At 38.1% G+C, this 27,022-nt stretch overlaps 1 protein-coding gene across 3 annotated transcripts in view; it reads left to right on the forward strand.

Moving 5' to 3' along the window:
- Nucleotides 1-27,022, forward strand: part of LOC143732480 (dynein regulatory complex protein 11-like) — a 68,501-nt gene that overhangs the window by 3,311 nt on the left and 38,168 nt on the right. The window contains exons 2-20 of one of the 3 annotated variants that reach the window (XM_077223604.1): nt 63-390; nt 483-602; nt 686-871; nt 954-1,025; nt 2,086-2,291; nt 2,703-2,787; nt 3,009-3,113; nt 3,295-3,370; nt 3,469-3,575; nt 3,796-3,882; nt 4,048-4,106; nt 4,988-5,070; nt 5,228-5,335; nt 5,471-5,670; nt 5,756-5,842; nt 5,921-6,098; nt 6,649-6,887; nt 7,061-7,176; nt 11,579-11,662. In XM_077223604.1, coding sequence (XP_077079719.1) covers nt 292-390; nt 483-602; nt 686-871; nt 954-1,025; nt 2,086-2,291; nt 2,703-2,787; nt 3,009-3,113; nt 3,295-3,370; nt 3,469-3,575; nt 3,796-3,882; nt 4,048-4,106; nt 4,988-5,070; nt 5,228-5,335; nt 5,471-5,670; nt 5,756-5,842; nt 5,921-6,098; nt 6,649-6,887; nt 7,061-7,176; nt 11,579-11,585 — 2,220 coding nt within the window. In that variant the 5' untranslated portion in view covers nt 63-291 and the 3' untranslated portion in view covers nt 11,586-11,662. Of the gene's footprint in view, nt 1-62; nt 391-482; nt 603-685; nt 872-953; nt 1,026-2,085; nt 2,292-2,702; nt 2,788-3,008; nt 3,114-3,294; nt 3,371-3,468; nt 3,576-3,795; nt 3,883-4,047; nt 4,107-4,987; nt 5,071-5,227; nt 5,336-5,470; nt 5,671-5,755; nt 5,843-5,920; nt 6,099-6,648; nt 6,888-7,060; nt 7,407-10,260; nt 10,481-11,578; nt 11,846-14,518; nt 14,681-15,247; nt 15,353-15,425; nt 15,693-15,882; nt 16,153-16,933; nt 17,201-17,390; nt 17,655-19,272; nt 19,540-19,623; nt 19,894-19,970; nt 20,238-20,406; nt 20,674-20,844; nt 21,118-21,406; nt 21,671-21,775; nt 22,043-22,121; nt 22,389-22,478; nt 22,746-23,554; nt 23,822-23,896; nt 24,164-27,022 lie in introns of those variants that run through there. The other 2 variants (XM_077223602.1, XM_077223603.1) reach the window with 2 other exon arrangements.

Raw genomic sequence — 27,022 nt, forward strand, 5'->3', positions numbered from 1 at the left:
TGATTAATACCTTAGCTTGTTCACAACAATCCAATGAGTAAGACACAGTTTACCTCCTGCAGCACATACAATAAACTCTGGTCTGAAGCTCATGAGGAGCTCTGCTGTTTGCTGGACAAAGAACTCCCAGAAGAACCTCTCCGCCCTGAGAGAGACAGAGTGGTGTTCTTCCAAAGGATTGCCACCTTGTACGTCTGCTATGCTCAGATCTTCAGGCAGCTGGACGAGGCCTATGACCAAAGTGTTCACCCCCAAAAGAGGCGTGCGATTAGGCAGGTGCTGGAGGGTGTGATGGGTCGTGTTCTGGAGCTCAAGAACGAAATGGTGGAAAAGGAATTTTCAGAGTACCACTATATGGATGACATCATTCAAGACCTGAAATTAACCCCTGTGAGTTTGACTAGAGTGTAACTTATGCTATAAACAACTTTAGTAGTGTATTTAATCTATAAATCATCATTCCAATCTCACATTTGTCAAAGGAGGACCTTGAGATTCCAATTCCCAGATATTTCATTCACGAGCGAAACAAAGTGCTGCAGGACAGAGAAAGATTGTTTGCTGCTATATTAAACCAAGTGGATGTTACAGAAAAGACAGGAGTAAGTTAAATTGCTTGTTTAATCATAAACGAAAGTAATTGGAGTGTTTCATACTCTAACATGACTTCTCTTGCCTCTCCCAGTCTAATGTAATGCGTATGTTGACTCTGGAGAGGGCCATTAAAGTCATCCAAGTGGCTGAAAGAGCACGGCAAGGCCGACTGAGGGCAAAATTCATGAGAGAGATCCATAAAGACTCTGAGAGACAGAAGAAAGCTGACGAACAAGAGGCAGTAAGCACTGACCAGGCTGCAGTTTGTATCCAGAAGGTACAATATACTATCGTATTAACTACTTTTAGTTAATATATAACTATTAGGAATGCAGTAAATAATTAAAATCTCTATTTAGGTGTGGAGAGGCTTCGTGCAAAGGAAAATGACAAAAAGGCTGCGTGAAGAGGAAATGATACTTCTTGGAATGGTAAGATAAATTGTGTACACTACTGTTCATAAGGTTGGGGTCGATAAGATTTTTGAAAATATTTTAATTATTTTTGAAAGTCTCTTATGCTAGCCTAGCCTGTATTTATGAGATCAAAAATACAGTAAAAAGAATAATATTGTGAAAATATATCTACAATTTAAACCTGTTATCTATTTTAATATTTTTTAGAATGTAATTTATTCTTGTGATGGCAAGCATTTTCTTCTGATCCTTCAGAAATCATTCTAATAAGCTGACTTGGTGCTCAAAAATAATTTATTATTATTGTCAATGTTGAAAAAAGTTGTGTTGCTTAAAGGGATAGTTCACACAAAAATTAAAATTCTGTCATCATTTACTCACCCTCAAGTTTTTCCAAACCGGTATGAGTTTCGTTCTTCTGCTGAACACAAAATAATTTATTTTGAAGAATGTGGGTAACCAAACAGTTAATGGACCCCATTGATTTCCATAGTAAGGAAAAAAAATACTATGGATGTCAATGGGGCCCATCAACTGACATTCTTCAAAATATATTTTTTTGTGTTCAACAGAAGAAATAAATTCATACAGGTTTTGAACAACTTGAGTTTAAGTAAATGATAACAGAATTTTTATTTTTGGGTGAACTATGCCTTTAATATTTTTGTGGAAACCGTGATATAAATTTTCTTTTTCAGGATTCTTTCATGAATAGATGAATAGAACAAATTTATTTTTTTAAATAGATTTTTTGTAACATTGTAAAAGTTTTTTACGGTCACTTTTGATCAATTCAATGTGTCCTTACTGAATAAAAGTAGTAATTTCTTTTTTTTAAATCTTACTGACCCCATATTTTTTAATAGTTGTGTGTTTACCCTTTATATTGTATGGTACTTTACATTACATGCAAAGCACATGAACAAAGGTATGTGCTTTGTATTGATAGTCATAAATAAAGATTCTTTGTGATTCTACAGCTTGATTACATGTTGAGTATGCCACCATCGTGTTGCCTCCAGTAGATGGAACTCTAATACTGTTTCATGTGATTCTATGGCTTTGCCATCTTCAGGCCATGGATCCAAAACTGTCCTATCCATCCCAAAATGAGCTAGCTGCCCAGAACAACAAGGCCAACAGGCGGACCAGGCAAGAAGAACATGAGGATGACTATCAGAAGTCCATCGGATCTGTTATTTATCAGCTGAGGGACGTGGAAGGCCCAGAAATGAAGGAGACCATGAAAGATCAGATCAGACAGTGGTTCATCGAGTGCCGGTGAGTGGGATCTCTTGCCAATGTCTGAACACAACCATGAATCACCATATCAAACATCACATGAACAGGAGAAAGTGTTAATAGCAGTATGAACTGACAGTGATATGGACTTTTAAGGTAATCAGCTAACCTATTTAGTTTTTTTGTTTGTTGGCGTTTTAGTGAGAAGAAGAAAAAAAATAAATCTTTTAGATATCAATCTGCATATGCGATGGACATCGGTTATGCTCATCTATGGTTGCTCCTTTGAAGTCGTCTTGAGTAAAACAGCACTATATTTAACAAAGCACATACAAAAGACCTGAACCGCAAGCGATGCAACCTGTTGTACAGAATACGGAAGTGTGTTGTGTATAACCCATTACCTTAGGGTTTCACTAAGCATCTTTTAACAACATTTACCATGAATAGTGATGCAACAGGCTCATTTCCTGACTACCCAGAGGAGGAGTATGGAGGTTCAGCTCTTATATTTGCAGAAAAAACACCTGAGGAGGTAAACATGTTCACATAATTAGTACATGCCAATATATGTTCATCTTTGACCAAAAACTATGTATAGAAAAGGCTCAGAATAATAACATTTTTATGGGATGTTCTTTATCCATCCTGTTTAATATTCTTTTGATTATGATCAAATTAATTTGGAATATACAGTATGAAGTGTTTGTCATGTTTTCATTGACAAAATCTGTCATTTCCATATCTGGATTGAAGCTGGCTGAAGAACTGGCAGCAAAGGAGGAGGATGATGCCAACAAAAAGCCAAAGGGCAAGGAGGAGATAAAAGAAAAAGGAAAGAAAGGGAATGTCGAAGACGAGGTAAGTATTGAGGAGAGGACTTAAAGTGACAGAAAACCAATGAAAAAAATTGTAAACAGGAAAACACTGAAAAGAACATCACTGAAGGCAGTATGAGTACCAAGTGTGACTATTGTACTTCTCATTGAGTGTAGTTTTCCTTGTTTTTTCTGATATTTTGCATATAACTGGATTGTCATAGGAGGAAGAGCCTGGACTGAAGATGCTACCATCTGCATTTCTGGCAGATCTTGAGAGGGAATACAAGACATTTACTGGCAAGGAAAATTGAAGAATGAAACATTTACAGTATTTGTTACAATAACAACATATCAGTGTCAAGAGAGAGGGAGTGACTGTATCATCTGATCTGCAGAGGTTTGGAAAAACAGAAACGAGTCCAAGAACTTCAGTCAAAGGCACGAGCTGGAGCTGATAAAAGAAGAGAAGAGAAAAGAGATTGAAGTGGAAATAAGAAAACAGGTGACTGATAGTTCATTAAATGTCTAATAGCTTGTTGTAAAAGATGGCTACTGGTGTTGAACTGCTCTTCGTGTATGTGCTGTTTTTAATCGGCTGCCGTTTTTCTTTTCAAAGTTTCCTTATGATCAGACATTAAGACCACATGTTCCTCACAATTATTGTCATTTTTATTAACGTTAATCCTAGCTTTTAGAGACGTTGGTTTTTGTTGCTTGTTCAGGTGGATGAACTGATGAGACAGGAGCTGGCTAATTGGAAGCTGGCTGTGGATAAAGAAAAAAGCGGAAAGGGCAAGGGTGCTGCAAAAGTACAGTAAACCCTTTCTGTTTACATGGATTTATTGAACATCAGAGAGATTGCCTGGATGTCTTACGTTACACATTGTACATGTAGAAACTGAAAATGATGTTGCCTCTGTTTGCAACACAGGTATTATACTGTCTTTATATACATTTTGTTTCTGACTACGCAGAAAAAGAAGACATCAAAAAGCTTAAAGAAGAAGAAGGACAAAGACCTTACAGCTGATAGGTTTTTTTAGTTATTGTTTTAGTTGATCGAAATTTTGCTTTTGGAAGTTTGGAATTCTCCACCATTAAAGGAATAGTTCATGCCTTTAATTTCTACATGTTTCACACCTGACTTGACTTTCTTTCTTACATGAAACACAGAAGGATAAAATTCAAATAATTGTATCGGATGTTCATTTTCATGCCATGTATGATGACTAAGGCTTTCAACTTTCAAGCTTCAAAAAACACACAAAAGCACCATAAAGTGGTCCATACTGTATGACTTTTGCGCTTTATTTAAAATACTTTAAAATACAGTATAACGCACTTTTATGATACTCATTCAATTTCATTATGGAAAAATGCCAGTTGTGTTCCACAGAAGGAAGAAAGTACAGGTACAGGTTAGATGCAGGTTACATGAGTATGAGTACATAATTATATAAAATGAGAATTTCATTTTGTGTGAAGTTTTCCCTTTAGATGTTAAATAATGCACTACTGTTCAAAAGCTAGCAGTCAGATTTTCCTCAAATAAATGAATACTTTTATTCATTAAATTGATCAAAAGTAACAGTAAATATTTTTGCAATCATTACAAAATATTTCTACTTCACAAAAACGGTTCTTTTGAACTATTTATTGAACTATAACAAAGAAACATTGATAATAATGATCAGAAATGCTTTTTGAGCAACAAATCCGCATATTAGAATGATTTTTGACACTTATGACTAGAGTAATGGCTGCTGAAAAATGCATATTTTTTTAAATTTACTTTTTTTACTGTATTTTTTATCAAATAAATGCAGCCTTGGTGAGCACATTTAAAAAATCTTACCGCCACCAAACTTGTGAATGTGTATATTGAACTCTGTTAATCTAACTCTTTTTTTTTAGGACCACCGAGTCACTGTTTGAAGAGCTGGTTGAACAGGAATTGCTGAAAAAGGCAGAAAATGTTAAACTAAAAGATTATCTTGGTATTATTATGTTTCAGTTTATGGTGAAAAATAGAAATAAACACTTCTTCTGTAATGCTTGTTTGGCCCTTTCACAAATGTAATACATGTATACACAATATACTAATCATACTCACAACCATTATAACACATCTGGACACATCTGCTCTCATTAAAGGGGACTATAGCTACCTTGGCACAACTCTACGACAGTCTGATATTGAGCCTATGCCATCATTATCTGATGTTCGGCAAGTTGTAGCCCTTTATGCTGTCTTACCATTAGGTTAGTAAATGAATCACTCTGGATTTACATATTTTTACTTCAGAAAAGCCACTTCAACATACAGTAAACTTCTTCATGTTTTGGCTATATATGGCCAGCTAAAAAAAACAAAAAACATTCCTTGTTCTATACTAGGTTCCCAAGCAGTTCATGAGAAGGCTCCCCTAGTAAAGAGCATCTTGCTAGTAGGGCCATCAGGGGTGGGTAAGAAAATGTTGGTCCATGCCATCTGCCAGGAGACAGGGGCCAATCTGTTCGACCTTTCACCTTTAAACGTTGCTGGAAAATATCCTGGCAAGAGTGGATTGCAGATGATGCTGCATCTGGTGTTTAAGGTAAAGTTTAGTTCAATATTGGCCTAAATCTGTGAAACTGGCCTGCTAAGTATTGACATTTTGATGTACTCTGTATTCGGTGCAGGTTGCCAGACTGATGCAGCCCTCTGTAATATGGATTGGAGATGCTGAAAAGATGTTTTACAAAAAAGTACCAAAAGATGAGAAGGAGGTAAAGAGTGTAATCTACTTGGGATCTGTTTAGTGGTGAAATGAAAATTAATGAGATGTTTTAATTCTGCATAAACAGTTAGATCCGAAGCGTCTGAAGAAAGATTTGCCCAAAATCCTCAAGTCCATCAAAGGAGAAGATTGTGTTTTAATTGTAGGTACGACAAATGATCCACACAGTGCAGACCTGAAATCCTTGTGCAAATTCTACAATAAGATCATCCTCATACCTCGACCGGACTATGCATCAAGATATGGTAAGCTAATTTTCTAGATTTTTGTCAGCAAATACCAAATCATTAAGTGGTGAGGCTTTATATATTATGCGATGTGTGTATGTGTGTGTGTGTACAGTATATATGTATTTTATGCTCACCAATGCTGCATTTATTTTATAAAAAAATAAAAACCGTAAAAACAAATATTGTATCTATTCCTGTGGTGGAAAAGCTGAATTTTCAGCAGGCATTACTCCAGTTTTCAGTGTCACATGATCCTAAATCCTTCTCTTAGTCTGCTTTGGTGCTTAAGAAACATTTTTTTTTTTTATCAATGTTGAAAACAGTTGTGCTGCTTAATATTTTTATGGAAATCGTGATACATTTTTTCAGGATTCTGAATAGAAAGTTCAAAAGAACAGCATTTATTTAAAATAGAAATCAATTCAGTGTCACTTTTGATTAATTTAATGCATCCTTGCTGAATTAAAGTATTAATTTCTTTAAAAAACAAATCTTGCTGAATCTAGTGTATATATAAAATAATAAATTTCAGTGTTTCCAATCATGCATCTGCATATTTTCACAGTAATGTGGAAAGAGCTGATAAAAAAGAATGGAGGAGAATTGACCAGCGTCCTGGACCTCAGTTCTCTGGCAAAGATTTCCGATGGCTACACACAGAGTCACATGGTGCAGGTGGTACGTAGCATCTTGACTGAACGGCGCATTCAGCAGTTGCCTAAACGTCCACTAACTGCTTCAGAGTTTGTGCCTCCACTTGCTAAAATTGACCCAGTGTTTCAGGAAGAAGAAGAGTCGCTGAAAGTAAGTATAATCTCTCAAATGTCAGATAGGATTGCACATTGAAGTTGATAGCGAACTTGGCAATAAGATAGTATGTTTTTAGTTGATAGTCTCAAGACTCTCAACCTGAGAGGGAAAAGACCCTCATGATATTCATTTTATTTCCAGTCTTCACTTTTTTTTCTTCTTCACAGAACTGGTATGCCAAAACTCCCCTTGGAAAGAAGAGAATTAAAGCTGCCTTAGGGAAAGAGGGTGATGAAGAGTCCCCAAAAACAGGAGGCAAAGGTGGCAAGAAGAAAGGAAAAAAGTAACAATATAAGAGTTAACATGATCAACCACAGTAGCAGATTCCCTGTTTTGACCAATACATTTATTGATTTGCTCATACCATCATTATCTTATGATAATATGCATATTTTTGTTCAGTTGTTAATTAAAATATTTAATCCAATTGAGGGCGTGGCACAAAAGGGTTTGTGGGTCTATACACAGATACCATCTCCATTTAAGAGCATATAAACCAAAATGTGAAAAACATGATCAGAGTATGACATCGTATCTGCACTTCCCCTTAACAAACTGGGATATAGCCTGCACATTTTATTAAATAACTTTTAAGAAAGCCTCATAAGCAAAGTTATGATTATACTTTAATCTGATATAACAATCAGAGATATGATGGCAGCTAAAATGGGGATCTCAGGATAAATTTAGGTTCAATAATTGTAATGAGTAAAATTCTTATTCTGTTGGCTTGAAAATGGCCAATGTCATTACAAACCTTTACATGGCTCCCATTTTGATGTCCCACCGCTTCATTAGTTCTAAAACACAATCTGGCTTAATATTTTATATCTAAAGGGATAATATCCTACTGTTCAAACATTTGTGGAAGGTAAGTCTCTTATGCTCCACAAGGTTGCATTTATTTTAAATTAAAATACAGTGAAAATAGTATTATTATGAAATATTACAATTTAAAATAACAGATTTCTATTTTAAGAATTTTAAAATGTAATTTATTTCCTGTGGTGGCTAAGCTGAAGTTTCAAGAGCCATTACTCCAGTCCCCAGTGTCACATGATCCTTCAGAAATCATACTAATAAGCTGATTTGATGCCCAAGAAGCATTTCATCAATGTTGAAAACAGTTGTGCAGTTTAATATTTTGTGGAAAACGTGATACATTTTGTCAGGATTCTGTGATGAATAGAACGTTCAGAAAGAACAGGATTTATTTGAAATAGAATAGGGCTAACAATTAAAAATTCTTTACTTTCAATGTAATGCATCCTTGCTGAATAAAAGTACAAAAAACTAACACACTTACTTTTGAAAGGTAGTGCACATACCTATAAAACCAAATTAAAGTACTGTATAGATATTCAAGCTGCAATTTGCTGGCAAGACCATCGCAAGTGCACCAGTCTGCTAAAAACTTATTTGTGAATTTTTATTTTTAAGTGAAGCTAACAAGTTTCCCTGCATAAGAATTCTTCCCTGTGTCTGCTGTGGGATGTTGGGGTCCATACATAGAGGTGAAAAGACAGTATGTGCTTTAGATGTGTCAAGGACAACTAATGGGAGAAGGGGATTTTGTAGCCCCAGTTAGACATGTGGATCTGTGATTGGTCGGGGCTGAAACTGAGACAGCCCCCAGACTAGGGTTTAAAGGATTATCTCAGATCAACAAATGGACAGGCACTCTATCAAAGAAACACATCTCAGTGCTGGTAAACATGTAGATCTGCATATTTCATCAAAGTAGAACTTATGTGGTTTCACAAAGTTAGAATTGAGGTCTTGGTGCTTCATTTTACTTATGATTTTGATGCAAAGCAGGAACAAGCTGCACAATAGCATCAACGTCATTGACATCCTGAAGGTCATGCTGTTTTCGCTCTCTCCAAACTCACGTGCCAACAATGTAATGGGTACTATGGATTGAATTTAGCCAAATCGCTTTAAGTTTATATATATTTCTAAAGCATGATTGAAAAACAGTTGCAAATGATTTATGTGTCTATTGATTGTATCTACTTCTATTAATTGAAATGATATGTTCAAATTGAACTGCTAAAAATTATAATAACAGAGTGCAAAGCAATATAGTAGTGTGAGCACTGAGCAGAAAGGTGACTTCGAGTTGATTTATGGCTCTCGATAAATCTGTTGTCAGCAGGGTGGAGAGAGAAAAAACCAAAAGACATGTGAAACTTGCAGAGATGCGCTCCAAACAAGGACCTGTGAGCTTAGGTGAAGTGTTCAGCTGTTTCGTCAAGTTCTAATTTCACCTAACACATCCTCACATGGTTCTGGTTCCTTAACAAATTACTATTTATACGGCATCTTCGGGCCATCAGTGATATCGCATCCCCGTCACTTTGAGTTGAGACTACTTGTACACATGCATGGTGGATGTCTGCAACTCCTTTGACAGACTTTGCACCTGCAAATTGCAACAGACTTTCAGGTTGATTCAGTGGAAACAGGTAAAAGTTAAGTTTTGAAGGTGAGGTGCATAATTTCTTTCGTCGCCAAACAGAATAGCAAAAAGAATGACAGTTTTCAAACACTTCCTCCTTTCTGTCTATCATTGGTTGGCAGAATCGGGTAGTTCCTCACCCAAACTCATGACATGGTTGAGCTAATTATTATGTCCAGCCAGTTGGAGTACCAAATCAATTCTGTTTGATGCTGATATTAACATAAAAATGTCACAATGAATATCATCCATCAAGATAACTCAAGACAAATATGTGTGGTAATGTCCGCTGACAGATGTTCAAATTTGATAATGCGATGTGCTTAATAGACTAAATGAAACAAAAAGATGTTTTTTTAAGTCTCAAATAATTCTTGAATTGTCAATTGAGAACATGTTGAGACTTCAGTTGTCAGGAGTCCTGTTCTTTTCACATGACAGCTGGAATGCCTCTTACAGTATGGGTATTCAGATCTAACAAGTGATTTCACAGCTGAATGACAGGATCTTTTAATCCCTGTGACCTTTCCAACTCAGTTGTATTGGCATCTCTCAGAGAAATATGATTTATGAACTCGAACCTGTGCTACTGTGAATAACTTCTGGTCAGCACAACGTTAATCAATAAAAGGAAATTATTCTCTGGGAATCAACTTTGAATCAAGCCTGAGAATTTGTTAAGGGATACATAGTCAATTAAGAGTTATAATAAATAGGCTAATGAACCAAACCATCCTTTGTGAAAGGTATGGTTGGTTTTCGGTGTATGAAAACAATGCTAGCAGGCAGGACTTGGACCATGTAGCTAAGATGTTTCTATCTTTATGTATAATGACGCACAGCTATTTTGGAGATATGTCAGCTGTTTGGTATTAGCCTTTGGGAAAGCTGGAAAAAAAGAAAAACACTTTCAGCTGCTTGTCTGCCAAGGGAACCGGGATAGCACACTTACCTGGGTGTCTTTGGTCAAAGTTTGGAGGATAATCTTGAAGGAATTTATGTGAACTACTGAAAAGCCTAGCGGACTTTGATGTTTTCTAGTATTTTTGATATTAGTTTCAAATATTATGGTTTGAAGGGTCTTTTATGGACTTTAATGTGAGGGGAATGCCAAATTCAGCTAATGGTGAGTGGAATGGAAGATCTGTTTGTTCTTCTAAATGTTTTTCTCATAACTGATTTCAAATTGTTGTTTAAATACCTATATGGTGTATGATTTACAACAACAGCAAAAGATTTGATGAAGTCTAATCTAATGCCTCCAGTTTTATAAGTGTTTTATTTGACTATAGTCTGATTAATACAAAAAAACTATGAAATTCATTATTTATTCCATGTTTTTAATCTCAAGGATGGTGTCATGTTTCAAAGCATTACATACACTTGAGGCCAACTATTAATTGAGCAATTGACATGCTGCAACAACTGGGAGAGACGTTTGTTTGTTTGTAATGTGAGAAAGAAGTGTGCAGGGAGTTAGTCTGTCTTTGTTTGATATAGACAAACTTCAGTTGTATCTGCACATATGGACATATAACCTATCCAAATAAGCTAGACTGGCAGAGACATCAGTGCATGCCAACTAATTAGACCTACACCGAGTGTAAGAGAATATATTTCTGTCAGTTTCATATTTCTTATCCAGCCATGGGTTGTATTCTCTATCAAGATTTGCTTCTCAGTTATACGAGTGTTTTAGACATAAAATTAGACGCATAAATACATTTTGTTTATTAAGTACACAATTAATAATTAAATGAATACATAAATTATGAAAATACGGAAATAACAACAATAAGCATATTTCTTTTCCAGTCTTCATTATTGTCGATGAGTAACAAATCACACTTTGTTAAGAGTGCAACTGGAGAAGTAAACTTGAAGTTGCCGGCCATTCCTAAAGGATTGTGAGAGTAGGTGCTTAACATGGCATGTAAGAATAATTTCTTAATTAAGCATTCTGAATATTTTATATCATCATGATATATTTTATACTAGCAGTGTACGAAGTCCCTAAGTGACATGCGCGGGACTCTGAGACATTCACGTGAGTTTTGGCGCGAACACGATCAAAGGAAATATAGAAAACATGAGCACGCAACAGGTTGTCATGCTCGCGCGAAAGCTATTGTTTCCCCCGGAAATGTCATGTTAGGGGCTCTGTAGTAGCGCAGTATTTGTTACAAAAAAGAAACACTGATAATTCCTCTATTTGTGTCTAAAGTGAATAGAATTCAATTGGTGAAAGGGCTAGAGGATGTGACACTGTGTGAGAAAGAAGTCTGTACATTTGAGGTGGTCCTCAGTCATGGGTACGTCCAGGGTGAATGGACCAGGAATGGACTCCCACTTAAATCCAGGCCTGTGTGTCGAATTGCCACGCAGGGGAAAAAACACACACTCACCCTGACCCGGGTCACGGTTTCTGACATGGGCGTCATCAGCTTCAAGGCTGAAGGAATCGAAAGCTCAGCTATGCTGACAGTCACAGGTACCACCAATACGCAACCTGTCTTTAACCCTGTAACGTTAAAGCCTGACATATGAAATACTAATGGTCAGATTTAAAAAATAAAATAAAAATGGAACAGTATATTTAACCTTTAGAATATGTACATACCCTGGCCCTTGCACAATCTCCAAAATGTTAATTTCAATAAAATAAGAGGGATCATACAATATGTTATTTTTTATTTCTGTCCTGAATAAGATATTTTACATAAAATTTGTTTACATATAGTCCACATTTTGTATAATCCCTCTTATATATAAATATTGACTTTGACTTTGACTTGACTTTTCAAAAAGATTAATGTAGGGATAATCAAGTAAAACCTAAGTTGCTTCAGTCCAACAAGTGTTCATCTTGAAATATTACAAACAATTTAAAAGTTATTTTTAAATTTAGTTTATAAAAATCAGCAAAGAATTCAGAGGAAAAAAAAGACATTTACCAACACTTGAAGGGGACTTTTTAGAATTATACTAAAAGGCCTTTCAATTGGCAAAAACGAAAACAAAAAAAAAGATGACAGAAGTTTGCCCACTTACAAAGAAATAAAGGGTATATAATTTTTATGGTAGGTTTATTTTAACGGATAGAGACAGAATATCAACCAAAAAAATCCAGAAAAAACACATTATAAAGGTTATAAATTGATTAGCATTTGATCGAGTGAAATAAGTGTTTGATCCCCCACCAACCAGCAAGAATTCTGCCTCCAACAGATATGTTATGTGCCCATGTGGAACACAGATTAGTTTATACTTTTATGTGTATAAAAGACACCTGTCCACAGAATCTGTATCAAACCATTGGTAACACACTACGCCTCAATGGATTAAAATCCTGCAGCGCCTGCGAGGTCCCCTTGCTCAAAAAGGCACATGTACAGGCCCGTCTGAAGTTTGCCAATAAACATCTAATGACTCAGAGAAGGCTTGGGAGAAAGTGCTATGGTCAGATGAGACCAAAATTGAGCTTTTTGGCATCAACTCAACTCGTCGTGTTTGGAGGAAGAGAAATGTTGACTATGACCCCAAGAACACAATCTCTACAGTCAAGCACGGAGGTGGAAACATTATGCTCTGGGGCTGTTTCTCTGATAAGTGTACAGGACGACTTCACCGTATTGAGGGGCTAATGGACGGGGCCATGTACTGTAAAATCGTGGACGGGAACCTCCTTCCTTCACCCAACACTGAAGATTGGTCGTGGAGGGGTCTTCCAGCATGACAATGACCTAAAACATACCACCAAGGCAACAAAGGAGTGGCTCAAGAAGAAGCACATTAAGGTCTTGGAGTAGCCTAGCCAGTCTCCAGACCTTAATCCTATAGAAAATCTGTGGAGGGAGCTGAAACTTTTTGGTTACATATGGTAACCCTCGTTCCCTGAAGAAGGGAACGGAGGCGTATGTTGTTGTGACCAACGAATAGGAATCTCGTTCCTTGTAGAGCCAATGCACATTGGCGTACAATCATTTACATCAGCTGTTCAGCCACGCAGCGTAGGTATATAATGAGCAGCAGGTGCGATTGCACTTCAGTTTTTTGCTGAGGAGCTGAACTGGTCTGAGGTCCTGAGACTTTGAGTTCTGTCTGCATAAAGACGCAGAGCGAGAACGGGACAAAACAAAGCCAGGGCTGGGTCTGCCTCCTCCAGGGGCAGCGCTTGCCGGTTCACTACCTGGTCCCTGAAGGGAGTGGTAGGAATCATGGGCAAATAGCCTGGCCGGGGTCTCAGTACAACATGGTTGTCACCCGGCCCGAACTCTTGACATGATTCGTTGAGGAGGACGCCCCTAGCGACGAGCAGACTGAGGGGCCGCAGGCGATGGGGTGGAGGCAGCAGCTGACCGTCGCGACAGGATGTGTTTAATCGCCTCAGTCTGCTTTTGTACAGCCAAGAACTGCTGGGCGAAGTTCTCGACCGTGTCACCGAAGAGGCCGGTCTGAGACAAGGGGGAGTTAAGGAACCTGACTATGTTGGTCTCCCTCATGTCAGCCAGACACAGCCAGAGATGATGTTCCTGGTCCATGGTGGACCTCGCACGACCCACTGACCGCGCGGTGAAAGCGAACACAGACAGGAATGTGCACCTGTCGTGCGCTGTCTTTCTTCCTGGCAATCTTACCAGCCATGAAAATAGCCTTTCAGCACTCTCATGGCGCACCTTATCAGCTGATAGCTGATAAAAAATATATATAGAGAGAGAGAGAGAAAAGAAATCGACCACGCTGCCACGCTGTATCGCCGTAGAGAGCTCGCTCGTCTTGTACCACTCTGTTTGTAGAGAACACAGCATCGAAGTGCTCGGCTCCATAGCAAAAAGCTGAAGTGCAATCGCACTTACCTCTATGCTTGTCAACAAGGGTTTCCCCACCAAGTACTAAATGATGTTTTGCTTGGGAATCAAATACTTATTTCACCTGAAATGCAAATAAATGCATAACCTATATATATAATGTGTTTTATAAGGCTTTACAGGGTTAATGCCATATAAAGTAATTTCTCTGTGTGATAGTGGTAGTAATGCCTCAGATCTCAAATGATTTGGATAATGTACATTTACAGTAGAGAAGTGTTTTTTGTTATTTTAAATGTTACCAAACAAGCTGCCTGTGATAGCAGTTTGCTACTATCCTGTTTCATTTCTCTCAGCCAGGGATATAAAGATTGTGAAGGATCTTCAGAATGCCAGTGTGACCGAGAGGGAGAGTGTGACATTTATCTGTGAGGTCAACTGGGAAGATGTGGATGGGAAGTGGTACAAGGACGACAGCCGGTTGCGAGCTAGGGACAATGTTAAAATAAGATGTGAGGGTATGTGTGAGAGGTTTAGTGACACTTTGACTTCTGGTGGATGTCAGTATGTTCATAACAGGATCATTCTCAAAATATGGTAACAAACATTTCACCTGAATAAGAGATTTCAAACTTCATAATATGAAAAGCATAATCCTTTAATTTAACCCAATGTGTATTAAATGACAGTTTTATGCTGTATAGTTTTGCACGTTTAAAAATGTTTAAAAATTAAGCATTAATGCACAGTATAGCAAGTTTGCAAAAACAGAAAACAATATAAGTGGATAGTACAAAAAACAAATTTTCCCTTGATTTCTTTCCATTGATGTTTTTAATGTTAAAAAATTCAAAAAGTTGTGTATGTAGCTGTGCACCATGTTGAAATTTGTATTTATTAATTTAGATAATTTAAATTACTTATTGGTGTTAAATAATAAAAAAAAATAATAAAAAAGAATTACGCTGGATTATGACAAATATTTTGAGAATGACCAAAAAGGTCTTTAATTGAAAATTATAATATTTTGTTTTAGAATCTAATTTTCAGCAGCTTTTTCAAATTTGATCAAATCTTACAAACAGGTAAAATACACTCCCTGACCTATAAATCAGTCAAACCAGAAGATGCTGGTGAAATCAGATTCACTGCCGAGAAGGTCTCTTCAACAGCAACACTACGAGTTAAAGGTAAAAATGAGAGCATCACATTTGATCCGTTTTCTTCAATTGTCTTTGAATTTACCAAGGATGATCATTGCAGAGCTTCCAGTTAATTTTTTGAAGCCCCTGAGGGTGAAGATTGCCATGTACAAACACCGTGCCTTGCTGGAGTGTCAGGTCTCCCGTGACAATGCTGTGGTTAAATGGTACAGAAGAAACCATGAAATTGTGCCAAATGGCAAGTACCAAACTATAAGTGAAGGTGTGTACAGACAGCTCATCATAGATGATGTGGGCTCCTCAGATGAGGACACTTTTATCTGTGATGCTGTTGATGAGAGGACTTCCTGCCAATTGTTTGTAGAGGGTGAGAAGTCATTTTTTTCTTAAGTAAATTTAATCATAATTTAAATACAGTTTACTTATCCAGTTTCAATATTGTCATTGATGCAACAGATTCATTCTTAGTCTACTTTTATTCATTTAGTCAGTAAGTCTATCCTTTTAAAATGTTAGGTAAGACTTTTATGTACGGGATATTTGGTCTATTCTTACAGAGCAGGCCATCAGCATTTTGAAAGGACTCAGTTCTGTGGAGGTCATGGAGCCTAAAGAGGCTCGTTTTAAAGTGGAAACCAGTATTAAATTAGAGAGGGCACCAAAATGGACCCTGAATGGGCAGATGCTATGCCCCTGTCCAGAAATCAGGATTGAGAGGCAAGGAACCTCGAACAGACTTATTTTCACCCAAACTGACAGCAGCATGTGTGGCATTGTGCAGTTCACCTCGGGGAAGAGCAAGTCAGAAGCTCAACTCACAGTTACAGGTAATTAATTATCTGGTAATTATTGGAGCATAGGTCTTGGTACCGAAGTCGGTACTTTTAAATTAATTTAAACTAGTCATTTATTTTAAAATAAGCCATTTATCGTTAATTGGCTATAACAAAAAAAATCTGCTTATCTTATCATGAATTTAATATTAGTGCATCCCTAGTCTTGCGTAATCAGACCTTCAGACTGACGGCAGAAGGTCTGGACTCTATCGCAGGTTTTCTGGGACAAGGACTGCCCAAGAGGATTATTTGACTGACGCAACCAATCAGTTAATTTTGTTCCGCGTCATGTTTAGAGGCGTGACAATATTATGTCGATGTCCCTACAATAACACACCGGCGTGCATCTAACAAATTATTATTCAAGAGCATTGTGCAACTTTACTGCAAGAATGAAGCCGCAAACTTCACATACTTCTGGGATTAGTTGATCCTTGTAATAGCTTATTGTCACAGTTGTAAACACAATGGCTTTCTTCTTCCACGAGGGGTTTTGGCGTCACGGCATTTGTTTCCACGCAAACTGTTAAAGACTGCGACACATGCGTCTCCCGATCAATTCAACCAATCAGATCACGACTTTGAAACTCCTGAAGTGTTTCCAGAAAAGTGTGCCATATGCATCAGACGTTCCGCCAATGGTCCGTGGGCGTGACGTCTGAGGCTGAGACTAGTGCATCCCTAAATCAGAGCATAGAGCCATGCATTTGTATTATATGGCTTGTGAATAATGTGCCGGGTGAATTCTTGCTTACCTACACTTTCCTAATAGAGCGGCCTTTGATCGTCAAACAGCCCATTTCAGATGTGAAGGTGAAGGAGAACGGGTCAGTTACTCTCAGCTGTGAGTTCTGTCCATCCCCCAGAGTGGTGCGCTGGTTCAAGGGAAGAACCCTCCTCTTTGCCTCCAATAAGTGCTCAATGAAGCGAGAGAAGAACCGGGTTGAGATGACCATCCTGGGTGTGAAAGTAGCAGATTCAGGAGAATATCGCTGTCTGGCTGGTGGCTCGGAGACAAGAGGAAGAATCAGTGTGGAGGGTACCTGCTTTTAGCTATAGAATAATGGTGTTTAACATACCTGTAAATTTTAAACACATCATCAAGATAAGACACAATCTGCACTCCCTGGTATAGTCTTCCATATGCATGAGTAGCTTTTCATTAAGCATTTTTAGAGCACAGATGAGACACATTCCATACATTAGAAATCATTTTTGTTTTCTTGCAGTTAAAAGATTGAAGATCATAAGACACCTGGAGCAAGTAGAGACTGAGGAAGATGGATCTGCTGTATTCAGTTGTGAACTGAGTCACGAGTCACCCAGTGTCCAGTGGCTTCTCAATGACAGAGTACTGTACACCAACCACATAAACAAAGTCCAGAATTCTGGAAAAGTGTACAGTCTGATTCTAAAGCGACTCGCTCCTCAAGAGAGCCGTGTAACATTCAAAACCTTTGATATCAGCGAGTCTGCGTTCCTCAGGGTCAGAGGTAAGGTTTTCAGTTACCATGGGACTAAGAAAACTGGATTTTTTAATAACCTGCTGTCCAACTCCTCTACTTTAAAAGCAGAGACAGACACATGAACAAGAATTTACAACAGATATCGGATATATAATTGTTTCTGCTCAGCACATTCTTAAAGGAATAGCTATAAATTATGAAAGAGATTTAAAGGGATAGTTCACCCAAAAATGAAAATTCTGTCAGTAATTACTCACCCTCATGTTGTTCCAACCCCGTAAAAACCTTTGTTCATCTTCGGAACACGAATTAAGATATTTTTGATTAAATCTGAGAGCTGGATCACTCCTCCATAGCCTTCTAAGGGATTGAAACTTGCAAGCCCCGAAAAGTTATTAAAGCCATTGTTAAAATAGTCCAAGTGACTACAGTGGCTCAATCTTAAGTTTATCAAGCGACGAGAATACTTTTCGTGCGCAAAAATAAACAAAAATAACGAATTTATTTCAACTATTCATTTCCTTCTCTGTGGGCCTCTAGTCAGTTAACGTAGTGTGATCCCGTAGTGCTACGTCACACGTAGGCTCACTATTGGCTGACGCTGGTCATGTGTGTGATGCGTGTGACGTACAACAACAGAAGCTTACGCTGTTACACTAGTGAACTGACTCAAGGCCCACAGAGAAGGAAATGAAATAAAGTCGTTATTTTGGGGTTTTTTTGCGCACAAAAGTATTCTCGTCATTTGATAAACTTAAGATTGAGCCACTGTAGTCACTTGGACTATTTTAATGATGTCTCTAATAACTTTTCGGGGAACAAGTTTCAATCCCTTAAGAAGCCTATGGAGGAGTGATCCAGCTCTCAGATTTAATCAAAAATATCTTAATTCGTGTTCCGAAGATGAACGAAGGTCTTACGGGGTTGGAACAACATGAGGGTGAGTAATTACTGACAGAATTTATGTTTTCGGGTGAACAATCCCTTTAACCCTTTAAGAGCACTATTTCTTTCAATTTACGAGTTCATGCATAAAATTAGATTTACTTTATTATAAGAAATAAACATACTGTTACAACACATTTCAGGCCACACAAACAAACTCTTTATAATCAACTAACCTTTCAAATCCAGTGGTTATAATACTCTCCACTCTATTTTTAAACTAGAGTTTAGGGACTATCCAACCAGCATATTATGGAGCCCCTACCAGGACATGGTGATGGAAAAAATATGAGATAGACAAAAAAAAAATATTTCAATGCATTTTCATTCTGTACCAAAAGTTTTGCGTTCCCCAGAGAAACTTTGTGTTTACTCACAAAACCTTTGCGTTCCCTAACAAAACTTTTGCATTCCCTGAGAAACTTTGCCTTTACTCGTTAAGAAATAAAAATTGTTGCAGTTGGATGCAAAGTTTCTGAGGGGAACGCAAAACATTTGTGAGAGAATTCATTCCGTAGCATCCCTCCTCTATTATTATGTTTTTTTCTAATTCAAACAGTTTCTATAGCAGAAATTTTTCAGTCTTTCTTACTGTAAATTATAATGTTGTGATGCCTAAATTCACTTTAGCATGCAAAAGGGAGTGTTAATTTTCTTTGGTATAGATTTCTAATATCGGCCATTTATTTGTGTCTCTTAGAAAAGCCAGCAGTATTCCTCAGGTCACTGGAGGATGTAGCAGGTGAGGAGCGTGGTGAAGTCCTTCTGCAGTGTGAGGTTTCCAAGCCATCTGTAACTCCTGTCTGGAGGAAAGATGGTGAAATTCTGACCGTCAATGAGAAGTATGAGATTCTCCATTTAGGAAAGTCATTGACTCTTATTATTCGCAAGCTGAGAAAGGACGATGGAGGGGAGTACATCTGTGATATTGGCTGCAGCCAAACTAAAGCGAAAGTCATAGTATGTGGTAGGTTTCATGATCTCTACTTTAATCTAATTGAAATAATTAACAAAAAAATACGTTTTATTTAAACTCAGGGTCTTTTTTCAGACCTGCGCATTACCATTACCAAACGCATTCGGACAACAACTGTGCTGGAAGGGGAAAACTGCAGTTTTGAGTGTGTCCTGTCCCATAATATCATCGATGAAGCATTGTGGATCTTGAATGGCAAACTGATTGTCAGCAATGGACGGATCATAGTCGCTAACAAGGGGCGCAAATACACAATGAGCATTCAGGAAGTTATTATATCTGATGCAGGAGAAGTGGTCTTTACCATCAAAGATCTCAGTTGCAGGACTATGTTGTTTGTTAAAGGTGATCATTTAAATTCGCAAATAATGCAAGTTTCCAAGTTCAGCATTGCTTACTCTCCGTCTCTTCTGTTTTCTCAGAGAAGCCTGTGAGAGTGTTTAGGGATATGCTAAATGTTAAAGCGACAACCGGTGAAGATCCAGAGCTCAGCTGTGAGATCACCAAACCTGATGCAACAGTTAAATGGCTGAAAAATGGGCGAATAATTGGAGTCAGCCCAAAATATGAAATAACCCAAAAGGATTATTTGGTGAAGCTCATCATCCATAATGCAGCCATAATGGACTCAGGAGAGTACTGCTGTGAGGCTGATGGGATTGCTACAAGGGCAAGATTAGATGTCAGAGGTAAATACTTCCTTATTCACTATTATAAATTTGAGTTGGCTCATTTTATACTCTTCTTTATTAATTTTTCCCAGTGCAACTGCTCTTTCAGTGATTAACCGATCAGTTCATTTCATTCTGCTGAATGTCATTTACACTGTTACTCTCTCTTTTGTTGTAATGCATTTAGACTTGCAACAAACATTTGCGAAGGAACTGAAGGATTTGCGTGCAGAGGAAAAGGGCACAGTGATCATGGAGTGTGAAACCAGGAGGCCCGCCACTACCGTGAACTGGTTAAAAGGCTTGATGGTGCTCAGCTCGGGACAAAAGTACATGATGAAGAAAAAGGATGTTGTCCTCACTCTGACTATCTTCAGTCTGGAGAAGAGTGACAGTGCTGTCTACACCTGTGACGTTGGGACAATGCAGAGCAGGGCATTACTTACAGTTCAAGGTAGCCAAACAACAAATGGTTTAAAATTCTTCCAGAATTATATACCTTTACAAAAGTGAATCTGAGATGGGTTACTAGAATAAAGAGTTTGAACACTATTTTATAGTCACTTTATGAATTGTAAAAGTTTGTATTCATCTATTGCATTTTTCATATGAATCTGGCTCTCAGGTCAAAAAGTGGTCATTGTGGATGAGCTAGAAGATAAAGAGTGTCTAGAAGGAGATACCATCGTCTTTAAGTGTCGGATCTGCCCAAGTGACTACACTGACATTAAATGGTACCTGGATGAGACCTTGCTCTACACTAATGATCTTAACGAGATCAAGATGATGCCTGGTGGCTACCACACTCTTACCTTTAAACAGCTTGCACGTAAAGACACCGGCACCATTTCCTTCGAGGCTGGGGACAAAAGATCATATGCGTCACTATTAGTCAGGGGTAACTATTATAAAGATGCATATATTAAGATGCATGAGGCATTTAAGCTTGAAATAGCGGATTTCTGTTAATAATGCTCATAAGAAGGGCTTTGGAGATGAAACTAGTCAACATGTCGTTTACTGCTTTGATATTATAAAAGGATAATAATACATATATTCTTTATGTACATACATAATATACTTATATACTCATATGTACAACATAAGAAAATACAGTGCATATCAGAATAATGTACAACATAAATAAACTGAAATATGTCTTTGTAATAAACCTCTTTGAATAACAGAGAGACGCCCCACGATAACTAAAGCATTAGAGGACACAGAAGCAATTGAAGGAGGAAGTTTGGTGCTGTTATGCAAGACCTCAAAGCCATGCCATATTGTTTGGTACAAAGATGGCTGTTTAATCTGGAATTCCTCAAAGTACTTAGTTAGTCGATCTGGAAATGAGGCCAGGCTGGCCATCCGTGATGTGAAAGACAGTGACGCTGGGGTGTACGAGTGCGATGCAGGATCGGTTAGCAGTAAAGCCACTTTGACTGTTAAAGGTATTTCAGACGTCTCATTTTCACATTCTCATTCTACCATGTGGGAGGTTCTGGTTTTACTACTTTTTCAAAAATTACATCATCTTTATGTTTGTATCATATTAGTTATCCTTGCTGAGTTTACAAAAGCACTTCAGAACCAGGAGGTCAATGAGGGAGAGAGTGTGACGCTGACGTGCGAATACTCTATACCCGGCGTCCAGTTTGTCTGGCGCAAAGGACCTGAGACACTAAAATATAGTGATAAGTATCACATGAGGCAGAGGAAATCTTGCATTTCTCTTACAATACACAATCTGATGCCAGAAGACTCTGGGAATTACACATGCATTTGCAGAGACCAAAAAACTATGGCTACTGTTACAGTCAATGGTACTGATTACTATGAAAATTAATTCAAAACATTTGTCTTTGATTCTTAGCTTCACTTGTACCATTCCCTCTTTTCCAGCGGTTCTTATATCATTCGTTAAAGAGCTCAAGAACCAAGAGACAGAGGAGGGTAAAAATGTGACATTACGCTGTGAGCTTTCTAAAGCTGGAATCCCTGTGAAATGGTTGAAAGGTGAACAAACTCTCTGTCCTGGCGAGAAGTATCAGATGAGACACATAGTCACCATACTGGAGCTGGTAATCAGAAGTCCAGTGCCTGAGGACAGTGGAACGTACATCTGTTTGTGTGAAGATCAAAGAACCAAAGCTATTATCAAAATACGAAGTAAGACAAGATGTTGAATATAAAAGCTTTGCTTCTACAAGTATCTGAATGCTGAAAATGGATCTTATATATTCTTTAATATTTCCTTAGCTCAACCCATCACGTTCAAACAGAAGTTAAGAAATCAAATAGCTGAGGAGGGAAACAGCATAATCTTACATTGTGAGATATCCAAACAAGACACCCCTGTTGAGTGGAGAAAGGGGAACAACCTGCTCAAGTCCGGAGAGAAGTATAAGATCAGGCAGAGAGGCTGCATGCTAGAGCTGAAGATTTTCAATTTGACTCAAGAGGATAGTGGAGTCTATAGCTGTACAAGTGAAACTGCCCAGACATCAGCCAACATTACTGTTAGTGGTAAGCTACTTCAAAAGTCATCATCCAAAATAAGGATTTTTTTTAATGCTTGCCCAGACAAGCCAGTAGTTCTGTTACTTGACCTGGCAATTTTTCAATGCCACTTAAACATAATAGTGATAATTTAACAATGCTTTTTTATATTTGCTAAAATATATGTAGAAATATTGTTAAGTATACTTTACAAAAATGTTCACTAATTCATTCTTTACTGCTTTGACTTTTTTTGGTTTATTGTTTATTAATATTATACATATATAATGTTATATATAAAATGTATAAAAAGTTTGTGCAAGCTATTAAAAAGCTGTGTATAAGAGTGATTTTATACACAGTATATACAGGTGTGTTAAAATATGTATATATGTGTGTACATGCATGTGTGGTATGTGTGTGTATAAATATTTATACTTATTATGTACAATTTTAAATCAAGCTAGAAATTATACAGGTTTAATCATGTAATTTTTTCCCCTCAACCTTTGTCAAAAATATATTTTATCTAGCTAGATAAAATAACATTAATAATTAAAAAACAGTCAAATAATAATAATAAATAAAATAACAAATAATAATAATAAAGTAACTAATAATTTGCTAGGAATAAAAATGGTTTTCAAAATCAATTAAAGTTTTATTTATGTATTTATTTATAGTGGCAACTCAGCATTGGTTTGGACAAGTGACTGCAGTCAGCTGGTCCGAAACTGTCTCACACTTAATGTTGAATGCTAGTTTACAACAAATTTCGCCAATTCGTTTGCCAAAGTAAATAAGTATGTACTTATTTGTCTCTTTTTGTTCTTTAGGTCAACCTGTCACTTTCAAAGAGAAGCTGAAAAACCTGGTAGCCGAGGAAGGGAAGATGATAAAATTGCATTGTGAGGTTTCCAAAGCCGGTGTCCCAGTAGAATGGTGGAATGGAGACGAGCTGCTCCAGCCTGGAGAGAAGTATAAGATGAAAGAACGAGACACATCGGTTGAGCTGATCATCTGTGAGGCTGTGCCTGAAGACAGTGGAGTCTACAAATGTGTCTGTGGAGACCAAAAGACAAAAGCTACAATCAAAATTGTTGGTAAGGTTTTGTTTCATTGAGTTTTTATTTATAGAAAATTGATGTTATTATAAAACACATATGTTGGTTTCTCAGGTGCTCCAGCTACTTTTAAACAAAAACTTACGAACCAAGAAGCTCTTGAAGGGGAATCTATAACCTTACACTGTGAGCTCTCCAAAGTTGGAGTACCTGTGCAATGGTGGAGAGGAGATAAACCGCTCCTTACAGGGCCACGGTACCAGACGAGGCTGGATGGAAGGACAGCTGAGCTGGAAATAACTAACATTTTCTCTGAAGATGCTGGAATATACAGCTGTGTGACTGGATGCCAAAAGACCACAGCTGAAGTGAAAGTCAAAGGTATAGTCTAAAGAAAGTTAAAAATATATACACTACCACTCTAAACATTTTTTTTAATTAATCGTTTTAATAGCAAAGATGCATTAAATTGATCAAAAGTGGCAGTAAAGACATTTATAATATTAATACATTTATACATCTATGATATTCTGTAAGATTTCTGTTCTTTTGACCTTTCTATTCATCAGAGAATCCTGAATTTTTTTAAAGGGGTGGTAAAATGGCATTTTCACAAGATGTAAAATAATCTCTGATGTCCCCAGAGTGTGTGTGTGAAGTTTTAGCACAAAATACCCCACAGATATTTTTATATAGCATGTTAAAGTTGTCACTTTTTGGTGGTTTGCAAAAACGCACCGTTTTGTGCCTGGCCCTTTAAATGCAAATGAGCTGCTGCATAGGGTGGGGTTTCAAGAGCTCTTATGTTTGTAGCTGCGATTACCTCACGCAGACACACTAAAATGACAGAAACTGTTCTGCCTTTAATGTTAAAACGGAGTCAGACAAAAATGGAGAGACTCAAGAAGAAGTGACAACATGTAGTATGCAACAGGACGTCTCTGAATGGTTAGTTGATGAATTTATGTTGCTGATGTGGGGTTAACTATCTTCAATTAGGATATTCTGTCATGTTAATCTATAAATCGCTCGTCTAGGAACTGTTGTGAGATGTACACAGAGTGACATGTGAAAAGAAGGATGCTAAAGTTTGAGCTGACTCACAAATACACTCTTATACAACAACTTTTCCTCTTCTCAACATGGACTGCGTGTCCCGGGGGCGGGGTTTATGTACATTTTAGGATTGCCGATGTCACTAATGCTGCGTTCCAGGCAGGTTTTTGAGCATGTAAATCATGACTTCAAACGACGACTCACAACTTTGTAGTTCCAGACCAGTCACGCCAAACTACCTGAGCGCAATATATACTTATTGTTTTAAAGCCACATAAAATATTTAAAACATAATCGTGTGTGTATTATTTTCATTATTATATTATTATTAATTTGACTGAAACGTTATATTGTCCTAAACTGTATTCTCACTGTACAGGGGGGCTGCCATTGTTGTTTTGAATGGTTTCGAGGGCTATTTGACGTCAGAGCTCGTAACTGGGAGTACATTGATCTAGTACGAGTTCACAGGTGGGAAGTCACGGGTTTGACTGCCGTTCCAGTGCACTTTCACGGGTATAAGGTTGGAAAAACGTCTCGGTTACGTATGTAACCCTCGTTCCCTGAGTAGGGAACGGAGACGTTCCGTCGGATGACGACGAATGGGGTTTCGCTTAGAAAGCCTATCAACTTCGAGTATTATGAAACGAGCCAATGGCAAAGAAATGCCATGGGTCTGCGGAATTTGCATAGCGAATCTCCGCCCCACCTCGTGGGTATAAAAGGAGGACGCCGGCAACATGCAGATATGTTTCTTCGCTGAGGAGCCAAGACTGAGCTCAGGCGATCCCCGCGGTACAGCGGAAAGTGGCAGGCAGACGGAATGTCTCCGTTCCCTACTCAGGGAACGAGGGTTATATACGGAACCGAGACGTTCCCTTTCGTTGTCCCTTTCGTTGTTTTAGAGAATACACATATTACCCGGAGGGATGCATATGGAGAGCACTGGGGTGTCCAGCCTCAGGTGGAATATTTCAACCCCAGGGGTGGCAAGGTGGCTTGCCAAGGGAAAGACACATGCTCAGAGAGGCTTACAGTTGAAATGCACATGTGGGGGTCGCTCGGAGGAGGGACCATGCACACGGGAGGCACCTAGACGACGCGCAGGCAATAGACACTGGCACCGACGTCAGGAGTGCTGGAGGAACTCAGGGCTTTCGGAGAAGCTCACCTGAGGAGATATCGCACGTATCCAGTCCGTGGAGTGGAATGGCGAGCAAGCGAAGACACCTGAGCGGGTCCAGTACTAGCTAGTTGAAGCGAGTACATGAGAGGACACTGGCTCCACTCGGAGATTGTAGAATCTGGCGAATGTGTTCGGTTTCGCCCAGCCTGCAGCTCTGCAGATGTCTGTTAGCAAGGCGCCATGCGCTAGAGCCCAAGAGGACACCACACTCCAGGTGGAGTGGGCAGTCACACCAAGGGGGCACGGTCGACCTTGCTGCTGGTATGCCAAAGCAATGGCGTCCACTATCCAGTGAGACAACCTTTGCTTGGAGAGAGCCGTTCCCTTCAGTTTCCCACCATAACAGACAAAGAGCTGGTCTGAGGTCCTGAAACACTGCGTCCTGTCTACTGTTAATGAAGATGATTATTTGCAATTACTCTGTCTTGTTTAATGTCTGTTTTGCTTTGTAGTACTTTTATGTAACCCAAATTGTAATGCTGCATGAAAATGTGTTGGAAATTATATACAAAAATTAATACCAATTATGCATGTATACTTGACCTTATAAAAGTAGTAGATATTTATATTAAGTAACTTAGAGTAGAGCATGTATGTATTAGATAAGAATTGCTTTTAAGAAAATGAAATGCTGTAGATAAGGTATATTTTACAGACGAAGAAACGGAGAACCAAGAGAAAAAGAGCCAAGAAGAGAGAGAGCAGGCTACGTCGGAAACACCTTAAAAGGGTCATGGAAGAATTGGCAGCTCTCCAGTTGATGACAACAGAAGAGAGTTTGACTTCGGCAGTGAACTGTTTGAGTATAAAAGACTGATGAGAAGACTGAACAAGCAGATACTGATTTAGCGGTATCTCTCGACGCCAGAAAACCAGCTGATTGTACCTTTGATTTATACCTTGCTTTATATTGTAACTTTGCTATTAGTTTTGGTTTAACTTTTATTTTTTGGAATATTAATATATAACTATTATACTAATTGCAAGCAATTGTCTAC

This window comes from Siphateles boraxobius, unplaced genomic scaffold (genome assembly GCF_051911475.1).
Source record: "Siphateles boraxobius isolate OS27281-9 unplaced genomic scaffold, OSU_SipBor_1 9, whole genome shotgun sequence".
NCBI lineage: Eukaryota > Metazoa > Chordata > Actinopteri > Cypriniformes > Leuciscidae > Siphateles > Siphateles boraxobius.